This window comes from Rhincodon typus, chromosome 19, assembly GCF_021869965.1.
Source record: "Rhincodon typus isolate 14 chromosome 19, sRhiTyp1.1, whole genome shotgun sequence".
Taxonomy (NCBI): Eukaryota; Metazoa; Chordata; class Chondrichthyes; order Orectolobiformes; family Rhincodontidae; genus Rhincodon; species Rhincodon typus.
The window spans coordinates 24,615,779-24,642,142 of NC_063350.1; the positions used below are offsets into that span (position 1 = coordinate 24,615,779).

Here is a 26,364-nt window from a genome sequence, read left to right on the forward strand (position 1 = left end):
GGAGGTAGTAGAACATAATGTCTTCAGCGCGCTAGTAGCAGCTCACATCACTCACCTAGATGCTTTTACTATCATCAGGTTCATGTCAACTGCACCAGTCCAAGACTACAAGCCACTTTTCCCCAAAATAATGCAGTCCAGTAAACAACCAAGCATCCCTTACACACCCCACCCCACCCACCTCCAACCCTACGTTGCATAGTGTCAGTATCATACCAATCATCACAATGAAAAAGACTCTTTCATGGGAGCAACAAAAAATGGGTAAGGTGGTGGTAAGAAATAATAAGTAACTCAAAAATAGAAATGAAACATGTCAAACTAGCATTGTGTGACTATAAGCAAAGCTTTGCTCTTTAATCCTTCTTTCTGGCACCCTTATCTGGTGTAGGATGGTTCTACACTTCATCAGAGGTAGAGGCAGGTTGCTCACATCCCTACTGTGACATATTCTTGGTCAACATCCTCTAGGTGTTGGAGCCTGTGAGACCCCTGACAAAGGTTGTTGGGTAGGAGCAGACTCAGCCAACAGGTCAGGGAACAGCCCATCATCCACTGACTAGGAGGGAGAACTATCAGAAAGGTAAACAGTTTGAGTCAACATCCATCTAATGAACTACCTGTGCTTCCCTAATAGCAATCATTTGGACAGTACATCACTACAGATCAATGTTGAGATGAATAGCCAAGACTTGGGCATTCCAAGGGGGCTTACAAAATGGCCAAGCCATTAATGAAGGCCTGCATGCCCTTTTTCAAACAGTGCATTTGGTGCTTGATGCAATTGGTCATTCATTCCAGGGACAAAGACATCATCACACACAACCCACATTCTTAAGACAAACTCTTCCAGTCTCTCCGCAAGTACGCACAGTGAGGCTGGAACACCTAATAGTACGTGACACATTCTTTGCTGGCATGAGAATGCCTGGAAAGTGTGGTAGGGAGTTAGGAGTCCCCAGTTTGTGGGAGGGGGTGAGAAGTGCACAGGGTTGTGGGAGGGGGTGAGGAGTGCACAGGGTTGTGAGTTAGGGTGATCAGTGGATATGGAGCACAGATGCATGCTCTTCTAAATCCCCCCATATTTTATTGTGCCGCATGCCCTAATGGACAGATTTTGTGTTTTAATTACTACTACACTAAAACCTGTGAAAAAAGAAAATATGGGTACTTCTCCCCTACCACCTCAAACACAAGTCAGCAGCTGAAGCTAATCCCCCCTGTCCAATCCCCAGTGTCAAGGATACATTAAAATGGGTTCACACCAGTAAAATGTTTGGGGAAGCACTGATCTGGGCTAACATTTGACCCATTATTGAGAAAGAGCTGCACTTTTGCAGATGCCATCCAGTGATAAGAAATCGAGACCCTACGACCTGCTTATGAGAATGCTCAGAACTCTGACAGCATTGAAACATGGTGAGAAGTTCTTTACGCCTTCTGGCTAACATGCTCTTAATCAATTCAACATTCTTCAGGCAACTCATTAGTTCTTCCTATGTGCAAAATAACCTTTCAACTAAATATACTTCTAGTGTAATTCATTACAAGTGAAGCATTTCTGAATGTTCTGATAGATCTAATAAGATGCTGTCAAAATGTTATTTCCCCTGTCATACCCTTAGATTGTTTATGTGCCTTAGGCTAATGCTTATTGACCATCTTTCCATCTGTAGATTTTGAAAAAGTTATAAAGAAAGCTTGGTTTTCTTATGAAAGCTGCACAGCAAAAGCAGTTGACATAGATCAAATACAGAAGGTAACAATAGTTGTTGTGCTACCTTTCCAAGTGGTGAACATTAAAATTTACATTTTATAAAATTGATGAGATTTTTTTCTACTGTCTGTGTTGTAGATTTATTCACGTGAATTTGTTCCATTGCTATAGTTCATGTATTATAATATTACAAAAAAATGACATTTTTAAATACAGTTTATTAAAGAGAGATTAGCATATGAAATTGTTTTGTCACAAATTGTTCAAACAGAATCTGCGAATTCTTTAAAAAGATAATCAGATAATCATCCAAAAAAACAAGAATACTGAAGGATTCTATACTGAAAGAGAAAAGGAAGCAGATATGGATGTAGAAGCAAGTGAGAATGGAGCAACAGCTCCTGTACTGAAAAACTGCCAAATTACCTACATTTATCTGCAATGTTCCATTATTTCAGGGTTCCTTGATTGTAATTTTGTGCTGGTTTCATTTCTGAAATATTAATAATCACATTTCAGGGAGTGTCTGGAGAGATGCTCAACAAATTGTATGAAAATAATCACTTCAAAAGTTATGTTTATGATTTTCCATGTGATTTTCAGGGATTTGTGTCTCCAATTAAGAGGCTGGTATTTCCTAAAGCTGACAAGAACAGGAGACAGCAGGACAGAAGCAGTGTATACAGGAGACCTCTCCATTCCATCCCACTCTTCCCTCCGGATTACCTGATAGACCCTGAGATCCTGCTGCACGATTATCTTGAGAAAGAAGTCAAAGTAGGTTCAGTTTCATAATCTAAAATCACGAGGTATATCTTGTACCAAATAAATTATTAATTAATTCAGAAACTGCAAAGTTTGAAAATAATTATGATAGGTTATGAGAAAAAGACAATAATTGGGATTTGGGTTGACAGCTCCATTTGAAGAGCTAACTCTTTGCAAAGATCTGTTGGACTGAATGGCTTCTTTCTGTGCTGTAATCTGTATGATTTTAAGAAGAAAATTAAATCTGTAGAGTTAATGTTATAAATGGCTAACAGAATTCCATGATGCATAGTGAAATCACTGTCACTGTTGCCTCTAATTCTGGTTGTGAGAACATGGAATGCTGTACCAGACACAGTGTTAGGGAGCAGAATCCATGATGCAACAGATAAATTGATAAAATAAATATATATAAATTATGGGGGATAGGGTTAGCAGGCAGCTTTGTCAGGGAACTAAGTCAGGCATCAACAATAAATGGTAAAACAATGTGCTTCTTCTCTCTTTTATTTTCTGTTAAAAAAGTAAAAATGATACGCTGAAAAATGAGATGTATATGGCACTGTTTGCTGCTCGATGATATGGTGTGCAATGGAATAGAAAATTTAAATCTGTGGTTTGTGTTGGAATTGAAAGCTGCAGGTTTAACAGTAATGTACGGTACCTGGTGGAGTTTGCTCCCAAAAGGGCGTTGCGTATTGTGGAATTTTCTATTGGCATGATGTGGCTTTCTTTTGTTATGTGCGGTGTATGTTGGAATTTGCTATGGTAAGGTGGGCATACGGTGAGAATTCCTGCTGAAAGTTGCATTGTGTTGAAATATTTGCAACTTAGCTTTGCCTTTTATTCATAGAATCCCTACAGTGTTGAAGCAGGCCCTTTGGCCCAACAAGTCCACACTGACTCTCAGACCCATCCCCCATAACCCACCTAATCTACACATTCCTAAACACTATGGACAATTTAACATGGCCAATCCACCGAGCCTGCACATCTTTGGACTGTGGGAGGAAACCCGTACAGACATGGGGATAATGTGCAAACTCCACACAGACAGTCATCCAAGGGTGGAATTGAATCCAGGTCCCTGGCGCTGTGAGATAGCAGTGCTAACCACTGAGCCACTGTGCTGCCCGGCCAGACAGGCTCTTGTCTCTGGGTGGTTTGACACAATTAAACACCTTACAAATGTATGACATGTTGTTCTCACTAAAGAGGTATTTCAATTTAATATGAAATATAAGTAGTTCAAGCCAAGAACAGAAAAATGAAGAATTGAAATTGTTTGCGGCATTTGATGAGATTTAATGACGGATGGTGTCATTAACACTAGGGAAGTAGTCACCAAGAAATCCATGGGATGCGTTTAGGGGTTGCATTTGCTATTTGATAAGCATTGTTGAGTGTTTAATCGAAGTATATGATCCATGTTCAGCACAAATGACTCTGGGTATAAAAATAAGTTGTACGTATATTGTTCATTTTATTAATGTTCTAAGTTGTTGTTTGATCATCTTGAATCTTGTGGTTTTATTCATTCAATAATACACTGGTCTAATCTCAAAAATAAAGGTTATAAATCCATAACCAGCTCACAACATAATTTGGTGATCTCATCCAAGATCATAGCATAAAGTTTGTGTCTGGTCTAGGATCATAATATATAAATGTAGTATTGAATTAAATACTTATTTCTGAAGAAGTATTTTGAATAGTTGCGTGGGATTTTAATTAACTTAAAATGCTTTAGATGTGATTTCTGGTTGTGGAACTATAGAACTGAAAACTAATCACTATAATGTAACTGTAGTGTAGAAGCAACAGGCTTTGAGGTGGAAAAAGTAAAGAACTGAATACACAAGAAAGCAACAACATCACTTTCACTGTGCCACAGACATTTTTAGATAGTTAGATTATTTACATTTAACTTTTTGAACAATGTTGTCCAACAGACAAGCCACGTGCAGGGTATTCAAACTTAAAGTAACTTATTGCATTTTTATTCACAAAATTAAAAAGAAATACTAGACATCATCATTTCATCTTAACAGCAGTATACAAAATTTACAGCACAGAAACCAGCTATTTTAGCCTTATCAGTATTTATGCTTCTCATGAATCTGCTCCTGATGTCATTTTTATAGTCAATAATCATTTTTACTGTGTTTCCATGGACTTTTTAACCTTGTGTGTTCGATGATAATATGGTGAGACCAGTGTGCAAAGAGCAATTTGCTCTCATCTTAAAACTTCCCTCTGGTTGTGTTGTAGTAAATGGCTGACTGAACTTTAATTGTTCTGAAAATTGCAGATTTTTCACATACAGAAGAATAGGACACATTACTAAATATTTTCACAGAGAAGAATATTAATAGATATCTTGATTATTATTTGTCAATACATCAACAGATGTTTAACAGCAGGCAGTACAAGCTTGCGGTAGTTATCCTAAAACAAGGATTGACATAAAAACAACCATTCCTTGGCTGCAGTTCAAGCTGTAAAACCATTGCAAGAGTGGACAATTCTAAATACTGCTCCCATTTAATAGATTTTTGCCACTTTTCCAAAATGTATTTTTTGTACTCCCCTGCATTGGTTCAATGGTAGAACTCGGTCTTGTATTGGCAACCTGTTTTATAGTCAAATAAACATTGTTATGCCAGAGTAGACTGAAGGTTAATTTAGTTAACAATTCCAGGAAGGAATCAGCTACATCTCACAGTGAACGGAAAACTGAAATTGATTTATTTAGGCAGGAAATTGTGTTCCTCATAGTCGTCATTTTGCTTTTGTTTCAGTTGTTCTTTCATGGAGATCAGCTTACCAATATTACATAAATTGTCAGACCCAGCAAGGTAAATAGGACAGATCACATTTTGTTTCTCCAGATATGTCAACTTTCCCTGTCATCACCAAAAATGTTACAAGCATGACAACTACGTAAAACTTCACTTACATATTTATATCACAATTAAAGCATCCAAGTAAAAATATTTTATTCACAGGGCCTTCAGATGATTGAGATGGTTTCCATCAAGCCTTAAATTAGTATCGGAAAATTCACATTGTTATTTTTAAAAATAAGCACCAACATGTCATGATTTTATAAGTGGCAGTAAATAATTTTTAAAAACTGTTAATTATCTTTCGGAGAACAACTGTGAACAGTAATCTTGACCAAATCCCATAACACAATAAAACAATAAATGTTACAAATAGCAGAAGTGATTACAAGATACTAATCTATGAATGTATTCAGTGATGCTGCTGCTGTGGTGTCAGGAACTATTTCTCAGGATTACTATTCACTGTTCCTTTAACATTATAACCTTAATTGTGCAACACATTCTCTCAAAAAAAATAGTATAGTGCGAAGAGATTTCCTGTGTATTTTTGCTCAGAGTAATGTGCAGTCAGTGACACAACATATCTGTGCTGCTTAATTACATAATTTGTCCATATTTTGGCATTCTTTTGTGCCTACCTATTAATTCTTACACTCAAATTATAATGGCCAATGCTCCCAGGCTGAAATGGACCACTAGCAACAGCATGTCTTTAAAGCAGGCCTAAGACAAATCTCAGAATAATAGATACTGCAGTGTTGCTATATTCTGACATTTTTTTAAGCCTTTATTGTCACTGAGACCTGTGTGTTTTTTATGATTAAATGAACTTCTATGGCAGTAGTCAAAATTTCACATTAAAAATTGAAACCCTTCCACAATTGCATATTCTTAAATGTGACGTACTTAACATGCATGAATGCTTGTTAGATGGTTTGAAACATTAATTCTTCTCCTTGGAAAAAATAATCCCTCAAGCACTGATTGCAAACACTGATTTCCATTTGTTCTGGTGTATGTTAATGAGATTGGCAGGAAATATGGATGCTAATAGATCTGAGCACAATGGGTGTATTTCTGCTTGTAACTTAGACCCAAGGAAAATTCCACTTAAACACCCCACAGAAAATTCCACTCTAAGAGATTGCAACACCACTGAACTAACACTCTGATTTTCAGACTCATATGATGATTACAATCGCATCAATTTCAGAAGATATATCATTGCTTGGGCCTCCAAGGTACATTATTACATTCACCTCCGGGTTTATAACGTTCCAGATTTAATCATGCTGTCATATAAATCTTTGAAGTTATGATAAAATCTCTGGTTACAATATAATCTAAATCTGTACTCATAACCATTTCCCTTTGAATGTGATCAATAATCTTTCTTATCTGTGTGGCAGATAGAGATCACATCAAGCAACACAATTTTCCCAAATCAGATAAAGGCGAAAAAAATAACAGATAATTCTATATTCTACACATATCTTGAACCCTACCAGTGATTGCAAGTTCATCTTTGCCAACAGTATATTCAAATCTAGATGCTTGATTGTTATTAAGACACCAAAGTGAAATACCAAGGTTAGGGTGAAATTAAGAGAGTTCCAGTTTGGAGTTCCTGAAAAAAAACAAATTAGTGCACAATGCAGGGAAGGTAAACTTATATGGCAGCACATTTGAAGCTTTAGAGAAAAAGAGAGGAAATTTCAGCAGAGAACTGACTAAAGATATAGGTAAAATATCAAAATAGTAGATAGATTATGCATAGGTAAATTTAAAACAAGGGATGAAGGAAGGAGTATGTACCAGTTGGAGGCATAATAGGTCAGAATTGTTTGAAATATTGTTGATTTTCTCTTCACTAGTTTAAAATCACATAAAGAATAATTCCAATTGCTTGTGTCTTTTGGCTCATTCCCATGCCATTGGTTGAGAGGAATAATCTGGTTTTGCACCAGTGTTGCAGTTACAATGTAATTATTGCCTGAATCTACAATCAAGGCCCAATTTGACACAGAAACAAAGCTTCAGAATCATTTCAGGCCCAGCAGCTAGTTTATAATTCAACTTTCACATTGATTTTTAGTGGCTTCTCTAAACTTGTGCCATGTAAACTCACCCATATTACTTTCCTTTTCAAATAAATTTATTCATTCCCTTCTTTATATTTGATTAAACTAAAATTTAGTTTTCATTAGAATTTCATGAACAAGATTATGTAACCTTCTAAACCTTTAAATGTTAATGATTACTACCAAGAGCAATCTTGATAGTTTCATACAGACCTTATGAATTTGTTACAATCTACACACCAACCTCTGAATGAAACTAACATTATGTGAACAATATTTTGTTTTGTTTTCTCACCTTTCAATTGCAAAGGTGTAAATTGGTCTGACACCGAGCCATATAATTCCATTTAGGACTCTTAAGAAAATTTACAGCAGGTAGGGATTAAGTTAATCCGATTAAACTAATCTGGATTTGAAGATACAATAGTAAAAGAGCTATGGTCAAATATTGCATGAACCAGTTCCCATAGACTACAGACATCTTGGCTGACTAGTTAAAGAATCCAGTAATTTTATACAATCAAATTTACCGGCTTCCTTCTTTAAGCTGCTATTTCTTTTCTTTAGTTTTTAGGTCACTTGACATGGGTTTCATGTTCTTTAAATCCAGCAAGTAGAGCAGAAGTGCTACAGCTTTTGGATACAGCAAGGGTAAGGGACAAATACTACAGAATATTGTGAACAGCTCATAAATAGCTGAAAAATATCAGTATTTGCAATCAAGTCTGTTTAACAAGTTGGACAATCTGTTCTCATTATGTAAATTGAGGGATAAATATTGTCTGGCATGCTGGGAGGCCTCCGAATCTATTCTTCATGGAGTTTTTATGTAAGATAGAATCTTACCTTTGCATCTCATCCATCGGACATAGCACTGAATTAAAGGCCATTACAGTGGGCCACTCCACTAGTCAGAAAACTGGGGGCAATTGTACATTGCCATTTTTGGAAAACGCAATGGGATTCAAAGTTTAATCAGGTAGTTTGCCTGCCCCTTGGTTTTCAGGGTAGAGTTCCTGGTTCTAGAGAGATGCCAGCCAGTCAGGGTCTCTTTAACCCCAGTAGGCCACAATTTAAGGCAGTCACTGCTAGTACTTTAGCATACTCAAGAACAGCAACATGGAGGTAGTCCAGGAGTGCAGATAAGTTACTTGTTGAGGCCACTCAGATAGGTTCCAGTAAGCTGGGGTGGAAAGTCATTGTGGAAGGGGAGGTTCTCTTTCAACAGGCAGAGGCCATTGCCAACAGAGGATGATACAAGGTGCCAATCAGAGTCCTGAGCCCGTAGGGAGTCTACAGTCATTATCAGATGGTTTTCTCATGTGGAGTATAGCCCCTCCCTGCTGAATACCAGCAGTGAGGGATGGACGACTTAAGTGGCCATTAATCAGTCACTTAGAGGTCTCAATTTACCACTGGGTGAAAAGGCCCAAGTTAGCTTTCCCTGACCTTGACTTAATCAGGAGGAGACAGGAAGGTGACAGGCAATCTATCCCCTATCTTCCCTCCTTTTCTATGGCCTCACCTCCCAGATACTGCTGGGGAGCAGTTGTTAAATATTGCTCAAGGCTTCAGACAAAGAAGTACACTCTCAGTACTGAAGTGAGGTATTAGCCTAAATTATGTGCTCAAATCATTGAGTGCTCAGGTCCTAAAGCTAGACAAATAAAGTGCTTAAGGATTTGAATACAGCACATTATTATCTTTCATTTTCATATTTTAACCTGAATTAAATATTAAATTGCAGCTTAGTGAAAAATTCATAACATGACATTGCTTCATTGTGATATTACCATTTAAGGAAAGCTAGATTTTTCCAGTTCATGGTTGAATCATTAGATTTCGGGAAAAAAACTATATAGTCAGAATTATTCATGTAAAGCAATTTTTTATATAAATTTTTCTTTGAAAAAAGAGCTCCTTCCAGGTCATTGATCTTTTGATGAATTATTTATCAAAGGAAAATGATTTGTTTCACCAGTTCAAAACTCAATTAATATTTCAGAATGCTAATATTATAATTTATAGAAATTGTTTTTATTCCCCACTTGAAAGCAATTTGATTAAGATAACTCGGTCCTTTTATAAACTCAAGGAGTTTAGTTGTTAAACAGATGTCACATGAAATAAGAGGTTTTTAAAAAAAGGAAGTAATTAATTAAGAATAATTGAAATATGCAGAATCCTACCTTTGACAGCAACAGAAACAACTGCCTTTGCAAACGACTGCAGAGCAGGACACCATTCTGAGTTTGTCTGCACGCTGCCTCCTCTTGACCTGGAGGGACAATGAAGAGTTGATCCTGAGAATTCCAACCCATGAGATTGCTGCTGTATCCTATGTCAGGGATGATGCTATACATCTACTCATTCTGAAAACAGGTATATTCATTTACTTCAAAACATTCAGGGCAAGTTATCAACAGATTTCCAATGATTGGCATTACACGTGGTACCAGTTCAGAAGTAATCCTGTAAGATATTGTCACTTATGTCTTAAGCAGGTTAATAAAATTTCAGAATTCTGAGACTCAGTAAAAAGCATTTTTGCAAGTGAGTGATAATGCAATGTCCAAAGCATTATTTCATCTCAAACATTGGGAGGTGTATTGGGTTAGACAATGGCCTGCAGGATTTGAGTCAAGATTCATGGGAGAAAAGACTCTTCCATTTTTGTACTGCAAGAGTGTTATGTGAAATGATGTTTGGAAATTCTGCAGTACAAAATTGACCATTATTTTTTACTAATTGGCAATACCATTCAGAGTGCTTGAAGATGCTTGTTCCGGGAAATGCCTTTTATGGCCATTTACATCTACTCTAAAAAATACCGTCACATATGGTGCGACAAGAAACTCCTCCAAAAATGGTGTCTGTTTGAATTCAGCCCGGTTCAGATTTCTCTCCTGTGTAAATCATGTCCTGTCCTATTCCCCCACTGACAAAATTTGGAAATGTTGGAAATGGGTGCCGGACTTCTAGAATTGGGCATCTGCATAATTTTAGATAAAATACGCCACCTTTATGACCCCAGAAAAATCTATGCTCCTGTGTTCTCTTCTGAAGTTGCAACTGAGACAATATTGGAATAGACTATATCCTCAAAAGAAAAACCAAAGTACTGCGAATGCTGGAAATTTCATACCTGGTAATATAAATCTAACGTCTAACTGTGAATGGATCATTGTAATGAACAGTGTTTCATTCTTCCTTCACTTTGATCATTATTACCTTTCTAAAATACTTGTATCTATTGAATGTTTACAGCACCAAAAATATTCAAAATTTACCTCACTTTAAAAATTTGCTCATTGGACAAAAAATAGTTTAAATAATCACTTACCTGTAAAGTCACGAGTCAAACATCCAATTTGTGTTCTGTAAATGTAAATATGCTGGCAATCAATATGGTCCAGACAATTAACCCATGTCTGCAGTTAATTTATGTGCTTTATTCAGAATGTAATTCAATAAACTTTATATTAGTACGTGTATGAAGCAGGCTGCTGCGCACGTAACATGACATTTAATAAAACTCAACACCATTTCAGTTCAAATCACACACTGCATAATGTTTCCAATTCAAATCTCATCATCTGATTGTGTTTTCTTCAATCTGCACCTTCATGCCTGATGTCAGGGCAAAGTAAACTTGCTGAAACTGGCTTTAAACATTCCTGTAGGTGTAAGATATTGGAAAAAAAAGACTGCAAATGTTACATGGACGTAACAGATGTCAAGTTCAAGATGACATGAATAAATTACTTGGATTTTTCTCCAATAGTGATGACACTGTCATATTTCCCTGATGTGGCACTGTACAGTACATACGCATATTAATGCTTTTGTCTTACCCAATGAACACATTGCTTTTAATGCTCTTCGTTTCATTCACCAGATTCTCTTTTGTGATCACCCTTCAAATTAAGCTTTATTATATGAATGCCTATTATTTGTATGAATTTAAATGAATATTAGACCTATTTATTTCACATTAGGGCTTGGAGTGGCTGCTGTAGCTGCTGGCGGCAGTTTGGAGCGTAGACAAACAACAGGAAGCTTGCCTGATCCCCCGGAAGCTGTGCCCAATTCGGAAACACACTGCAACCTGGTGATACTTGCAGTGGACAGCAGAGTGAGCTGTTTTTATTGTCCTAACAATGAAAAGTTTTGACAGCAATTTTAACAGAAGCATGATAAGATGAATAATCTCGTTTGTTTTGGAACTAGGATTCAGCCGAAGAATATTGTGCTCTCATCTGTCAGGTTTTTCGTATCATTTATGGAGATCAGACAATAGACTGTGTGGATCGAACAGGACTCCATTATACTTCCACACCAGACAGACGTTGGTTAATGGAGAGAAGTATGTTTTCGATCGAAAGCAGTAATATTGTTATCAATTGCTTGTATCAGCTATGTTTATTCAGTGTTGTTGACAGCAGCATCTGTGAATAATCCTGACATCAACAATATTGCCACCAAGACAATTTATGCAATGCTTGCAGAAATGTACACATATCTAAAATAACTTTTCACGTCTAAATTCTTTAAACCATTTTTTAACAATAACGCAGCCTACTTGAACAGTCCTCGGCTATGGCTTACACAGCTGAAATGCTCCTTTCCAATTACATGCACACACACAGACATACACATACACAAGCACACAACAAAAAGTCAGGGTAGCAAAGATAGTTTGTGACAGCACCAACTGTACATGTCTAGTAATTCCGGTGTTCATGATTTTGGAATGCAGAGAACTAGAGCACACACCAACCTAACCTTAACTCTTACCCTAACTCTGACCAAGTCTTACTAATGCCCAAGCTAACCTGAGGGCCCTGACCTGAGCTCTAAAAAATGTAATGAGGGTATTTGTGTAAAAAAACTATTTTTTGTGTTATTTGAGCTGTATCCATAATGGAGAAATTGGGATGGGCAATCAAACATGAATTGCACTATGCTTTAAAAGCACTCATTTGATTGTAAAGTACCTTGTAATATCCTCAGGTCCTTAAAGACATTATTTAGGCATAAAATGGGTCATGTGCAATAGCAAACACTGGAGAATTGGCAACATGTTCTTCATCTTGCCTGATTATCTTTTCATTTGTAGTTGCACATTTCTACCCCAATTAAAGTCCTTGCTTTCTTTGTTTTAAATCATTTGTTTGAAGGCATCACATAAAGATAAATATTTGAAACACTGTTATAACAGTGGAACTGAGAAGCTTTGGCCAGTTTCATTGCTATCAATCCTTCTAGCTGACATTAGTGTAAGGGGACTTCTAAAGAAGAATCATTAGACTTGAAACATAACTCTGTTGCTCTCTCCACAATCACTGCTAGACCTGCTGCATTTCCCCAGCATTTTCTGTATTTATTTCAGATTTCCAGCTTATGCAGCACTTTATTTTAATTTGAGTCTTGTTTCCATATTTATTAATAGTTATTAATATGGCATCTAAGCTGCATGATGTTCTCTTGGGAGACATCAGGCTAAACCTAAGAGTTCATGTTGCTATTACTGCAACATTCTCACAGCATTGGTAGCAAACAAAGAACTGGTTAACTCCTCCCAGGAATAGTTCTTTGCAGATATTTGTTACTCAGCCCGTTCAGGGATGTTGTTACACATCTTTGGAGCAGATGAGACTTGAGCACAGACCACCTGGCCTAGAGATAGGGACACTGCTGCTGCACCTCAAAAGCCTTATACAGTTCTTTATATCCAGACAGCCTATCTCATAATGTCAGTTTACCCTTTGGGATACTAACTGCTTTATACAACACCTTTGAGACCCATGAAACTGTTTGATATCTCTCTATTTTTTGTGAGTGTGTGTGTTTATGTGTGTTTTGAAGAACAACAAATGATTTATTCCTCAATCAATATCACAAAAACAGATTATGTGGACTTATTAGAATAGTATAAACACAATATAACATGACTGCATCGATGATTTTGGGGGTGAAAGGTATGTCCCCTGTGACCCCTCCCCCACAATACTCTAACTACAATTGCAAACTTATCCAGAATATAGTTGTACAATCCCACAGAAGCAGCTGAATTGGTCTCAAGCTAGTTTTGTTGCATTACAAATGTGATAATTCCCTTCTTTAAAAAGTGATGCAAGTATTTAAATTTGAAAATTGATGCTTCCTGTCCGAATGATAAATGTGGACTTGGCTGGCAGGTTACTTGTTTCACAGGAAAGAATTAGACCATACATATGTTTGTGTTCTAGTACAGCTCTAAGTTATATGGCCAGTCTCTAATTAACACTGTAGACAATATAAATCTTCGTTATGTTGGTCCACCAGCAATACCAAAGTATGAAATGTTGCATGTGTCATTGAAATTTATTAGCAAAATGACTATCAATGAGTTATAGAAGATATTATAGTGTAGTGATTAGCTTCCCTGCCTCAGAGTCAGAAGCTCTGGATTTCATTCTCACCCCAGGATTTTGATGAATAAGGAAGGCCTGCTTGTATCATGGCCAAACAAGTTGAGTATCAATCTACAAATATTTCCAACACACACCAATGGTGTGCAGTAAGAATGGGAAAGATTGCTGGTCAGCCACATGATCGAAGGAAAACTTCAGGTGTTATTATCACAATCTATTGCTTCTGATTACAACGCGCATGTAAAAGGGTATTTTATTCTCATGGTGTGATTTCTGGCAGACATACATAAGTAAGTTGCACAAATATTAAATTATAAACTGCAAATAATTGCGATGTTATCTTTGGATGGTTTCTGCTATAGTCTCCAGTTCTAGTATATCCATCTCCCGGAGATATTAACTAATGTGTTGTAAATTTTTTGAATGTAAGTTTTATGGAAGTTGTTGGGGAAATATAAGCAAATTGTACTGAGAAATACAAGTACACCTTCCTAAAGTGTTTTGCTGGTAAAATAGCACTGTGACTTCAATCTTGCATTTTACTGTGATATACAAGTAAAGATGCAGGAATTTTATTGTTCAAAGAACGCTAAAATAGTGATTTAGAGAAAAATAGTCTCAGCATTGTTTATTGGACTAGGCAGAGGGATGAAGAGGAGCTACTTATATAAAAGTCATGGTTTGGGACATAGGTTACTGAAACCCATGGTTGCTCTGTTTGTGATTTGTCAATTCTGTATCTGGGCTGTAGGGTGGGTTTGCTTAGTTTCATAATGGATGACCTGTTTCTTGAAGAGAATTATTGATGTTCCTTTCAGATTGGCTGTTCCTTTGTTGGAGATGTATTGCTATGAAAAGCCTTAGGAAACTACATAAACCAGTAAACTGTCTCATCTACACAACTATGTGATTCATGTCAGTTAAGAAGCAAATGATTATGAATAGAGCTAAGGGATAAGACTAAAATGCTAAAGAAAAATACCCAACTGTGCTTGGTTCTTTCTCATTAAACGGGAATACCATGAAATAGAAAAAGTCAAGATTTAAAAACAAAAATTTCTTTTGTTTTAAGTGTCAATATCTGAAATATATATTTGACTACTTATAAAATTCACTGATAACGTGAAACTGATTTTCCTAGCACTGTAACTCTAAATGTTCTATTTTGCTAACCAGACCCCTTTTCACTGATTCTTTAGGTGACAGCAACCAAACTGCTCAGACTTACGGCTATGAAGCAGATTTTAGCTGCTGCAGCTCTTTGTAAGTATTCCTGATTCTGGAAGCGTGTTTTGAATAATAGGTATAGAGCATTTCTATTTTAAACTACATTACTTACAGTTTCACCTTTTCTTTCTGAGCACAGTGATGGATCACAGGACATATACGAACCTTACTGCAATGGTAGCTCTTCCCCTTCATTCAGAGAATCACAATTCAGCCAAGGCACAGCTGGCAGTGAGAGTGACCACAGTAGTACTGGAGATGATCTGCTACAGGATTATATGACAACCGTAAGTAAATATTTTGTGCACCGTAAATGAGACATTGCTATCTGTATTCATCTAAAGTGACAATATCCATTTATACAGAGTGAAGTGTAGAAATGTTACCCCCTCTCTTTCTCACCTTATTCTAATTCTTTTATTTACTGTATCTATACCATAGAGATTACTCAGATATGTAACCATCACTTCCAAAGCAAGGTTTTTGAATTGGTTAATGACAGCTTTTCTACAGTGCCCACGCTCCTCCTACTTTGAAACGGATCCCTGGTGGTAATAATCTTTAAGATGTAAGTCTTCATACTTTTCATTGGCTAATGAGTATTGGCAGATTTACTCAGCAGCAGGTGTCATCACAGTTGAATCTAACCCTGTTTCAATCCAAAGTTTCTACGCCCACACAGTATCAAAAAGAAATGTTGAATTGTAAGCACGATCAGGAATCTTGGCAGTTTTATCCCTTCCAGTCCCTGAGGTCAAAAGTTGATCTGCATCACCAGTGCCATTGAGGTTGTCCAAGTGAGCAAAGACCATTCATTAATGCAGATCCTTTTGGTATTAATTGCACACTCATCCGTGGAGCCAACAAATTAATTCCATACAACTATACTTGCTGATATTATTTTCTCTTTAAACCACGTAGCTATTGCACTACGTACCATCTGAAGGTCTGCCAGAGCCCTGTGAATGATTATTCTTGTAACCAGCAACTAGTACAATAAGGAGGTTTCATTTTCTTCCATGTTAAGAAACAATATTTGGAGTTTTCCAAATGCAGCAGTGATATTGAAATTCACCATGTGGACATAAAACTACTTGAAACCATTCTGTGCACATACTCCAACAAGTCCATAGGTGACATTTGCGCAGCATCTAACTGGCAAGGGCATTGGCAAGAAAGTTAAAGAATACAGTGAGACTGGGAAATTGAGATTATCGGCATCAAGAAAGAAAAGTTTGATTTTCCCTTAAGGATTCAACAGCCAGTGAGCAGCAAGGGCCTATTTGCATACATTGGCATCTCATTATTACCTGATTTCACCTCAGTTATATGCAGTGGCTGTTCCCCCAGGTACCTTGAGAAAATAAATAGTGCCAATTCCCAACATGAAAGTCAGAACAGTAACATCTCATTGGGTATCTTCTCCAGGGCTCCATGTTGCCAGTATTTCCAACATTTCAAGGTAGATTCCATGCGTAGCAATAGCCCACACCTACCATCCCTAGGAGCTGGCATCAGCAAAGCAGCAAATTTGAAAGATTTAGAATCCCTACAGTGTGGAAATAGGCCCTTCGGCCCAACATGTCCACACTGACCCTCAGAACATCCCACCCAGACCCATTCCCCTATAACCCACCTAATCTACACATCCCTGAACACTATGGGGTAATTTACCATGGCCAATCCACCTAGCCTGGGCATCTTTGGACTGTGGAAGGAAACCCACGTAGTCACAGGGAGAATATGCAAATCTCACATAGACAGTCATTTAAGGGTGGAATCAAACCGGGGTCCCTGGCACTGTGAGGCAGCTATGCTAACCACTGAGCCATTGTGTCACTACATCATCATGCACTTCAACACTGCACTTTGGTGCCCATGGACTTTGGCATTGCAATACTGTTCTTATTTCACTTTTTCCATTGTTTGATAAAGTTTAATATTAACAACTGTCAGAGGGCTTCACAACATCTGATGGCACATGTTCAACAATAACAACATGGTATGTCAATCTGGGCGTTAGGAAAAGAGTAGCACTTCTGTGAATGAGGTTATAATGTTGAATGGCACTAAGGAAGTTCTAGCTACAGTTGAAATGACAGTCAGTCAGACAGGAGATGATTAAAAGTGCAGTATATTTACAAAATGTAATATTTTCTGTACAATAAACTATCACCCATGCCACCTATGTGCGTTTAGAAGGATTTCTTTATCCATGCCTTCTCATTACATGTAAGTGTAATCCCCAAGTCCCCAGCTGGAGGTGGTGGTGAGTGGGGACAAGGAATCTGCCTTAGAACACACACTGTACGTTTGTATCTCACTAGAACCATAAATAGAACCCAAGGCAGACAGACAGTAAACTTGAACTGGGAATACTTTATTGTAGGTCTCTCGTCTCCAGTCAGTTTTTAGACTGCCCGCCTCCTGGTCACCAGACCCACTCTCTTAAAGGGTCAGCACACATCCAACTACACACATAACAGTTTGGATGGACGTGCCTGGGGTTGTTCACAATGAGAGGGGCCGGACATATTAAGAGTGTGTTATCCAAATGCAGACTGAACCTCCTGGTTTGACTAAAACGCTTCTTTCAGTGAGATAAGCACTTTGGAACATCAAAATCTCACATTCACCAAATGACTGAAAATGAGTGTGAGATTTTGATGTTCCAAAGTGCTTATCTCACTGAAGTAAGTGTGTTAGTACAACCACCATCAAATTTTGAGTCAGTTAGTGAATGTGAGATTTTGATGTTTCAAAACTCCACAGGGTTATGGGGTCATAGGCAGGGTGGAGGGGGAGGGGCCAGGCACCATTGTAGTATCCTGACAGGAAATGTCTGAGGGACTGCACATGGTTCCTGCTCTGTCTCGGTATCTGATTGCACCACCCTAATTCACTGAGAGGAAGTGGAGCTGGAGTGAGGTCAAGGTCTCTTGTCCCATTATCACCTCATTGTTTATATTGAGCACCAATGATTAAAGTAATGGAGTGCAAGTCTCTTTACATCTCTAGAGCCACTGTGCACTCTGCTGGCTTTAAATGGCAACTACCAAACTGTCCATGAAGACAGCCAGGTGCATGCATTGCCAGAGCCAGCATGGTATAGAGATCCCTGGTGGACTCAAATCTTCTATCCAATTTCCCAACTGTCTCCAAACAATGCCTGCTGTTCCTGCATCTGCTTCTGCAAGTTACTAATGGCTGATAGCTTTACCTGGGGCTGAGCAGATGCCTGGTCTCCAACGGTGTCCTGACTCTAATCTAGTCACTGAAGTGTCAGTATTTGAGCTGGTGGAGAGTATAGGAGGCAGCCTTGCCAGTGCTTCCTCTGAAGGATCTGAGGCTTCTCCCTCAACAATAGGAGAGGAGCTGATAACTGGAGGGGCTGGTCTCTTGTGGGATGGAGCTGAGTGCCACTGGTACCTGCAGAAGACATAAGAGGGAATGAGTGATGGGGGCATGGGGGAAGCTTCAGCATTGCATGAATACATTAACAGTGGTGGTAATGAGGGAGCAGCACAACACACCACAATGAATCTTACTGACTGCTAGAATATGGAAGTCTCAACATCACGAGTGGTTGTGATCCTGTCTCAATAATTCAATGACAGTCTCCTCATAGGGGCATGAGGAGACAAATGTCATCCACCCCACCATCCCTCTTGACCCTCTCAGACCTATCATGAGCTGTTTTCTCCTTTAATGAGACAACGGAAGGGATTGAGTGAGATGAAAGTAGCTGATGTGGCTGGATGAAAAATGGCGAGGTATCCCAAGTTGAGTGAATAGGAAGTGTAGAGGGAAGGAAAGTGATTAATAACAGTACCTAATAGTGGGAAGATGGGCTGGGTGAGACCCACTGAGAGAAGATATTACAATATTGTGGGAAGTGGGTGCAGTAGTGGAGTTAGTGCCAGAGAGAAAATGGTACCTACCCTTGCAGAGCGCAGAAAGTCATTAACATTCTTGTGGCATTGCTGCACATTCCTCCAGACCATCGACAATGTAATGACTCAAGTGACTACTTGAGACCAGGTTGGCAGGATTTGTTGGTCCTGGGAAAACAGTACAGCCTTTTCTTCACTAATCCATTCATCAGGATCTCCAGTCCCTGTTGACAAAGCAGAGTGCCAGTTTGCCATCTTCTTTCCAAATGTACAGCAATGTGGTGAGGCAGTTACTGGCCTGCAATGTTTGAACTGGTGTGCATCTGGGGTTTAAATAGGACTGTTGCAGCTAGAATGTCAGAAGGTCCCAGTAAAGGCAAACACCTCTACCTGTGCTGAGTGCAAGATTGTGCGAAATGGTGCCATTGAGACCGGATACATACTTAATGAGATGAACAGCAGAAAATTACATGAGAAAAGACACAATGGCTCACAGAGAGAAATTCGGCGTGAATCTTCCCAAAATTGATGCATAGCTGTAATGTGGACAAATTCAGTAGGGAAGAAAATTTGTTCACAAAGCATCAGTTCACAGACTTAGATCCATTTCCTGAGAGCAGACACCACTCTAGGCTGCTTGCTCAGCCCTCACAACATTCTTCTGTGCAAATGAAATCCCCCTTTCTTAAAAATGAAAGCACTTCATATGTACTTCAAGATAAATTACTGAATATAAGAAGCTACAAATGCAGAAAGGAGAAATGTTTTTCTCTCTCTCCCATCCACTCCTTTATTTAGTCCCTTATATTTGAGCTGAATAGACCGTTAAGGTTGATTTTTTTTAATTCTACGTATACAGTCAGGGATATGGGCATTGCTGGCTAGGCCAGAAAATATTGTCCATCCCCAATTGCCTTGGGGAGGTGACAATGAACAACCTTCTTAAATCATTGCAGTCTATGTGATGTAGGTATGCATATGGTGCTGCTGGGCAGGCAGTTCCAGCATTTTGAGCCACCAGTGACATTGTTCCAATTCAAGATGGTGTGTGGCTGGGAGGGGAACTTCAATGATGAATATTCATTAAGCATATGGGTATAAAATTCATTGTAGCAGCCTGATTTGCATTTACTCAATTAAATGGCTTCTATGAATAGTGGTTCACAATGTTAGTTTTACTGTTAGGTGACAAATTAAAAATCTACTTTTTTATTTCCTCAGTCAACCCTATGAAACAATACTTTCTTCACAAAATATTTTACAGCTATTTCTTTCGTACTTGTTAGCTTCATTAGATTTACTCCACAAAACACACACCTTAGATTGTTTTTGACAACTTTAGCAATTAAGATATGGACTAAACAAATTGATTGTAGTGACAAATTTATAATGCAAGACGACAAGATGACTTTTGTTTGACTTGTGTATGTTTTCATTGAGTGCGTAGCTCAGAAATCCAGCACCATTTTTCAGATGTTGAATAGCTTCCTAAAATTCCAGTATGAGAAACATATATTCATTACAAACCAAACAAATGTTGCCTGCTCTATTGATAAAGAACAAAACATTGGGGCAAAGTGCACACACCTCAAGTAGGCATCAGATCATTTACAAATCTTAATGAAAGGTGTAATGATTATTTGAGGCACCTACCGCAAGATTAGTTTTCCTGCAGCAGTCAGTAAAACAGGAAATCAAAGTCAAAAGAAGAACGTAGATGCACCGTAACAAATTCAAGGCAAAGAATTGGAGAAATCTTGTCATACTGAGGCCGGTGAAATTGTGGATTTCTGAAGTAGTATTTGTGATTGTGTCAAAAATTAAGGATATTTTCAATCACTGAATGAAGGTAACAGCATACAGGAACACTATAGGCAATTGGCATTAGGGAATACTACTCAAGTGGGAGGAAAACACCTGTATGAATAGATTACGTTTTAAAATAGGCTCAGGCATCCCTGAGTCAGGGAGGGGAAAACTGACCAGGGTGTTCCCATTGCTGTTTGCAGTTGCAAGTGACCTAGCAAGGACATGTGGTAAGGACAAGATTGCCCAGAGCTCTGGTGTCCAGTACAGCTGAACAACCTTGCCAGCCATCATTATCTAGGGCCACATTTCAATAGTGGCCGGTGAGTGAGGAAGTGGAAGATGTCTAGTGCTTCTAGAACTGTGCACCAGTGAGAAGTCAACAACTTCAGGATGAAGTAATATTAATTATGGCAATGTTATAATAAATACTTAGCTTATAGTTGTTGCTCACTTCTGATTTACTATGCAGACTCTTTTCCATGATTGAGATTTGCTCTCCTTATTCTCCCTTTGCAAACCTAAAATATTTTCTAATCTGTTTTCACTACTGGAGTTTGCTGTCCTAATACAAATCACAAATCCACTATCTGAATACTATAACAAAGTCCTTTGTTGTATCAAGATTCTGTGGCAGTAAGGGAGTATGAAGCAAACCAAATTTTTTAAAGGATAAAATGGGGACATATATACCACTATTGCTCTTATATTATAAATAATACAGTATAAATGCAATACCATTTGTTATACAGACATTTTATTGCACAGATGAGCTTTTGAAACCTCAAAGGCCTCTTCTGTAACTGATGTACTACTTACTGTGAGCATGCTATGAAGTAAATTTATACCAGTGTCAGTCGAGTATGACAAAACCATTCTAATGGAGTTGTTTATAAAAATAATACTTTTTCTGCCAAAAAGAATATCAATACAGTCTGGAGACAACGAAATGCTCTTCAGAATTATAGCAGCATTTCACAGGGCTGGCCTTGAACTAGACAACTATATATCTTTCACTCAAGTGATCCATGGATTAGCTCTAGATAAAATTTCTTCAGTTTACATTGAAAATGCACTGAGAGAAAATACCAATAATCATGACGAGAAGGTGGAAGGTTCGATTCCTCAGTAAAATTGACCCCAAAAGCACAATCTATTGAGAAAAGCATCTTTGGGTCACAGCATTAATGCATGGGAGAATTTCATAGAACTAATATGTGCTCTAGCCAGCAAGTCCCAGCAGTGGATGATGTGGGTGGGGCTGATCAACAGGCATTATTACTTGGCAGAGGGAATAAAAACATAAAAACTTACCTTGTTCTCAACACATGGACAGAGATCCACGTCACTGACTGGACAAACCTTCTTGAGTACAACCACAGATATTGTTCCACACCCAACAATACGGGTGATTTGAGCTCATCAATAGAGGCAATGAAGATGTGGACTTCCATCCACAAGCATCCACTCCCTCCACCACCGACGATCAGCAGCAGCAGTGTGTACTATCTACAAGATGCACTGCAGAAAATCACCAAAGACTCAGATAGCACCTTCCAAACCTATGACCACTTCCATCTGGAAGGACAAGGGCAGCAGACATATGGGAACACCACCACCTGCAAGTTCCCCTCCAAGCCACTCACCATCCTGACTTGGAAATATATTGCCATTCCTTCACTGTTGCTGGGTCAAAATCCTGGAATTCCCTCCCTAATGGCATTGTGGGGTCAACCTTCAGCTGGTGGACTGCAGCGGTTCAAGAAGGCAGCTCACCACCACTTTCTCAAAGGCAACTAGGAATGGGAAAGAAATGCTGGCTAGCCAGCAATGCCCACATCCCAAAAATGGATAGAAAACAACCTTGCTTGCCAAGCCGGTGTGTTTGATTGCAGATGTTTCGTCACCCTGCTAAGCAACATCATCAGTGCACCTCCAGTGAAGCGTTGGTGTTCTGTCCCACTTGTTATTTATATGCTCGGTTTGCTGGGGTGGTTGGCATCACTTCCAGTTCTGTGGAAGTGGTTTGTATATCGGGCCCACTTCAATGTGTTTGTTGATGGAGTTCTGGTTGGAATGCCAGGCCTCTAAGAATTTCCTGGCAAGTCTCTGTTTGGTTTGGGCTATTGTGGATGTGCTGTCCCAGAGGGAACTCCATCGACAAACACATTGAACTGGACCTGATATACAAATCACTGAAAAACAGAACCAGAAGTGATACCAACCATCCCAGCAAACCAAGGCAAATAAATAACAAGTGGGACAGAACACCAACGCTTCACCAGAGGCGCACTGACGATGTTACCTAGCAGGGTGACAAAATGTCTGCAATCAAACACACCGGGTCTCATCCACAACCTGAGCTACAAATCTTCTCAAAAGCTTTAAATAGAAGCAATATTAATAGATTTTCCTTTACATACATGTAAAACAGACCTCCACTGTCTTTTAATTGCCTTCTCTGTGCTTCCTTTCTCCTTTGAGAAGATTAATACTGTTAAATGTTTGTATCCATGTTTATAGTTTTCATTTGTCGGTCAAGACTTCTGGCCAGAACAAAAAATTTTGTCTGTCAAAATTATGAAATGCATTTTTGAGATACCGAGGATCCATTTTTTTAAACAAAGACACATATTTCTTTGAGAACTGGCATTGCTGGAGGGATTTATCAATCCTTCTGAGAATTAGTTCAAAAATCACATGACACCAGGTTAGAGTCCAACAGGTTTATTTGAAGACGCAAGCTTTCAAAGCCTCACTCCTTCTTCAGGTGTTAGTGAGAGAGGTAGCATCGGACACTGAACATATAAGCAAAAGATCAAAGGATCATAGAGCCGATGCAATGTTCAACAAACCTAAGATGGCTGATAAATCTTTAATCTTTTGCTTATGAATCTTTTCCTTATAAATTCTGTGTCCGATACTACCTCTCTCATTGACACCTGAAAAAGGAGTGAGGCTCCAAAAGCTTGTGTTTTCAAATAAACCTATTCGACTATAACCTGATGTTGTGTGATTTTTGACCTTGTCCACCCCAGTCCAACACCGGCACCTCCACTTCTGAGAATTAGTTATGAGCTGTGTTATGATACTTCAAATATTGCATCCATCAAATGTTCACACTTTTGTTAATGATACTTTCAAGGCAATTTAAGCAATGTCTGCACAGGAACCGAATATCACAGTTAAAAAAAAAGCCATCAAAACCCTTGCGATGGGTCTTACTGTTTCACACTGAGATTATTGTGCTTATCTTTGGAGTTTTTTTTAATAGCTGAGAACAAAGTTGACAGCACAAGAAATCCAGCACTTTGCTTTGCTGCTCCATGAGTATCGAACTGGTACATCGATTGAAGATTATTGTACAGATCTTCTTCACCTTTATGGAGAAAAACGGAAGTTCCTTCTTTTAGGTATAAGATTAAATTGTGCTATCACAGCTGATGAATTCAATCTTAGACTGTTTTAGACTCGTGAAAGATGCATCTCCTGACAGAAAAAATACATTTTAAAATGTATTTTATATGTAGAACAGAAACTGAAAATGACGATTCAGCAGTAAAAGGGGACACTCAGGCCAAAATAAATTAGTGATATCACATTGTGTGATTGGAATTCAGGCTTACATATTGCATAAGAACAGAACATAAGGGCATAAAAAATAGGAGCAGGAGTCGGCTATCTGGCCAATCGAGCCTGCTCCACCATTCAATAAGATCATGGCTGATCTTTCCATGGACTCAGCTTCACTTTTCTGAGCGCTCACCATAACCCTTAATTCCTTTACAGTTCAAAAGTCTATCTATCCTTGCCTTAAAAACATTCAATGAGGTAGCCTCAACTGCTTCATTGGGCAAAGAATTCTGCAGATTCACAACCTTTTGGGTGAAGAAATTCTTCCTCAACTCAGTTATTTTGAGGCTATTGCCCTTAGTTCTAACATTTTATATCTGTTACCTTAATTGTCACATGGGTTGTCTTACCTAAACATATTCTGTTAACAAAGATCCAGCCACTGTTCAGTTTCGAATAGGAATCAAGCATAGCATCAGTCAAACCCATTTAATTCTTCATAAGCACATTTGATAAAATAATTTAATGCATTTCTTCTTCACAGTCAAAGGTACAAACTGACTGGTGCAAACAGAACAACAGTACTCTCTCAATTACAATAACACAGAATTAATTTGTTTAATTTAGCACAATGTAACTAATTGCCCACACTCTCCAATAGGTAAAATTCTTCACAACCAAGGCACATTTGGAAATAGGCCACTCAGTAACTTTCAGATCTAAAGTCCATTTGTCATTTCTAGACTAAGGCTAATTGAGGTGGAGATTAGAAGGCAGCAGAAAGCAGCCATCCTGCCATCTGAATAAAAAAATCCAAACTCACCATGGGGAGAGCATTAAATATCACTGTTCATGTCTGATATTAAAAAAACGGGAGGAGTGAATATAGATGCTGTGTTTATACGATTGTTCCTGTGTTCCAAATTGAAACAATGCCCTTCTGACTGGTTTAATTGTATATTTACAGGTAGTTTAACATCGATCATATCACAAAAAACTACTGGCTAGGCAGAATGATGGAATTGTGGTCTTTGTTCAGTTTTTCCTTTTTCTCTTGATTTTTGTGGGGGAGGGAATGCAATAAGCTTTGTGATTCCTACAGCTATTGTACTAAATTGAACCTGAAAATATGCTGCAGGTCATGGTGCTCACTTTGAGCAAATTTGATAACAGGATGATTAATAGAGTTTGAACAAGAACATTCTTTTATCAGCATATGTGTCAAAAAACAGATTGTAAGTCAGAGTCAAATCACAAAACCAAAGAAATACTCCATCAAGTCCCATTTCCTTCACGTTACCAAAATTCAGCATGGATCAATTAATACCAGTCAGAGACAGGCTTGGTTACTTATTGTACAGAATAGAACAATAGTTTAAAGTTTGTGAAGCTATTCTGAGAGGCTAAACTATTGCATTGAGTTCATCCAGCCGGCAAGATCCCTATCAACCTCAATTAAGCCCAGTCCTATGATCCCTTTTGTATCTTACCTCAAGGAAAGATTTGAGTTAACCGATTTATATTTCATTCTTAACTTAGGGATGCGGGCCTTCATACCCGATAAAGACACAAGCTACTTTGAGAGTTTCTTAGAAACCATTGGAATTAGAGATGGAAGAGGGATATTGACAGACAGCTTCGGAAGAATCAAGAGGAGCATGAGTAATACATCAGCATCTGCTGTCAGAAGTTATGACAGCTGGTCTGTGCCTTCAGAAACAGAACCCTTCGAAAGAACGATTCCAAACATTACACATGACATCGAAGTTTTAGGATGTGATGCAGAAGATGATTTACTGTGAACAGTGTAAGGACACCTACCACTTTGTTTAGTTTTTAATTACTTCAGCTCAACAAAATGTGAAGTCTGTGTAACATTCATTTTTGCTTCCTGCTCCTGAAATTTGAAGTGTACTAAATTGTTTTCTCAGTGTTTAATATTTTGAGACAACTACAGCTAAATCTCACTGAATGATGTTATATTAAATTTCTTTCTCTAGAAACTGAGCCAAGACAATGACTTATTTTCTTCAG

At 38.3% G+C, this 26,364-nt stretch overlaps 1 protein-coding gene and 1 long non-coding RNA gene across 4 annotated transcripts in view; one reads left to right on the forward strand and one right to left on the reverse strand.

Annotated features, from left to right (window-relative positions):
* The window catches only part of ccm2l (CCM2 like scaffold protein), a 37,302-nt gene extending 10,960 nt beyond the window's left edge, over nt 1–26,342 (forward strand). The window contains exons 2-10 of one of the 3 annotated variants that reach the window (XM_020530544.2): nt 2,321–2,494; nt 7,983–8,066; nt 9,614–9,797; nt 11,414–11,550; nt 11,646–11,781; nt 15,031–15,094; nt 15,198–15,345; nt 24,032–24,170; nt 25,870–26,342. In XM_020530544.2, the coding sequence (XP_020386133.1) occupies nt 2,321–2,494; nt 7,983–8,066; nt 9,614–9,797; nt 11,414–11,550; nt 11,646–11,781; nt 15,031–15,094; nt 15,198–15,345; nt 24,032–24,170; nt 25,870–26,132 (1,329 nt within the window). In that variant the 3' untranslated portion in view covers nt 26,133–26,342. The remainder of the gene's footprint in view (nt 1–2,320; nt 2,495–7,982; nt 8,067–9,613; nt 9,798–11,413; nt 11,551–11,645; nt 11,782–15,030; nt 15,095–15,197; nt 15,346–24,031; nt 24,171–25,869) is intronic. The other 2 variants (XM_048608426.1, XM_048608427.1) reach the window with 2 other exon arrangements.
* Nucleotides 4,540–11,463, reverse strand: LOC125485472. Its single transcript, XR_007264190.1, has 5 exons — nt 11,270–11,463; nt 10,759–10,793; nt 9,605–9,693; nt 6,840–6,961; nt 4,540–5,527 (listed from the first exon to the last, which is right to left on the reverse strand). It is a non-coding gene; the product is annotated as an uncharacterized LOC125485472 (long non-coding RNA).
* Nucleotides 26,343–26,364: the final 22 nt, after the last annotated feature.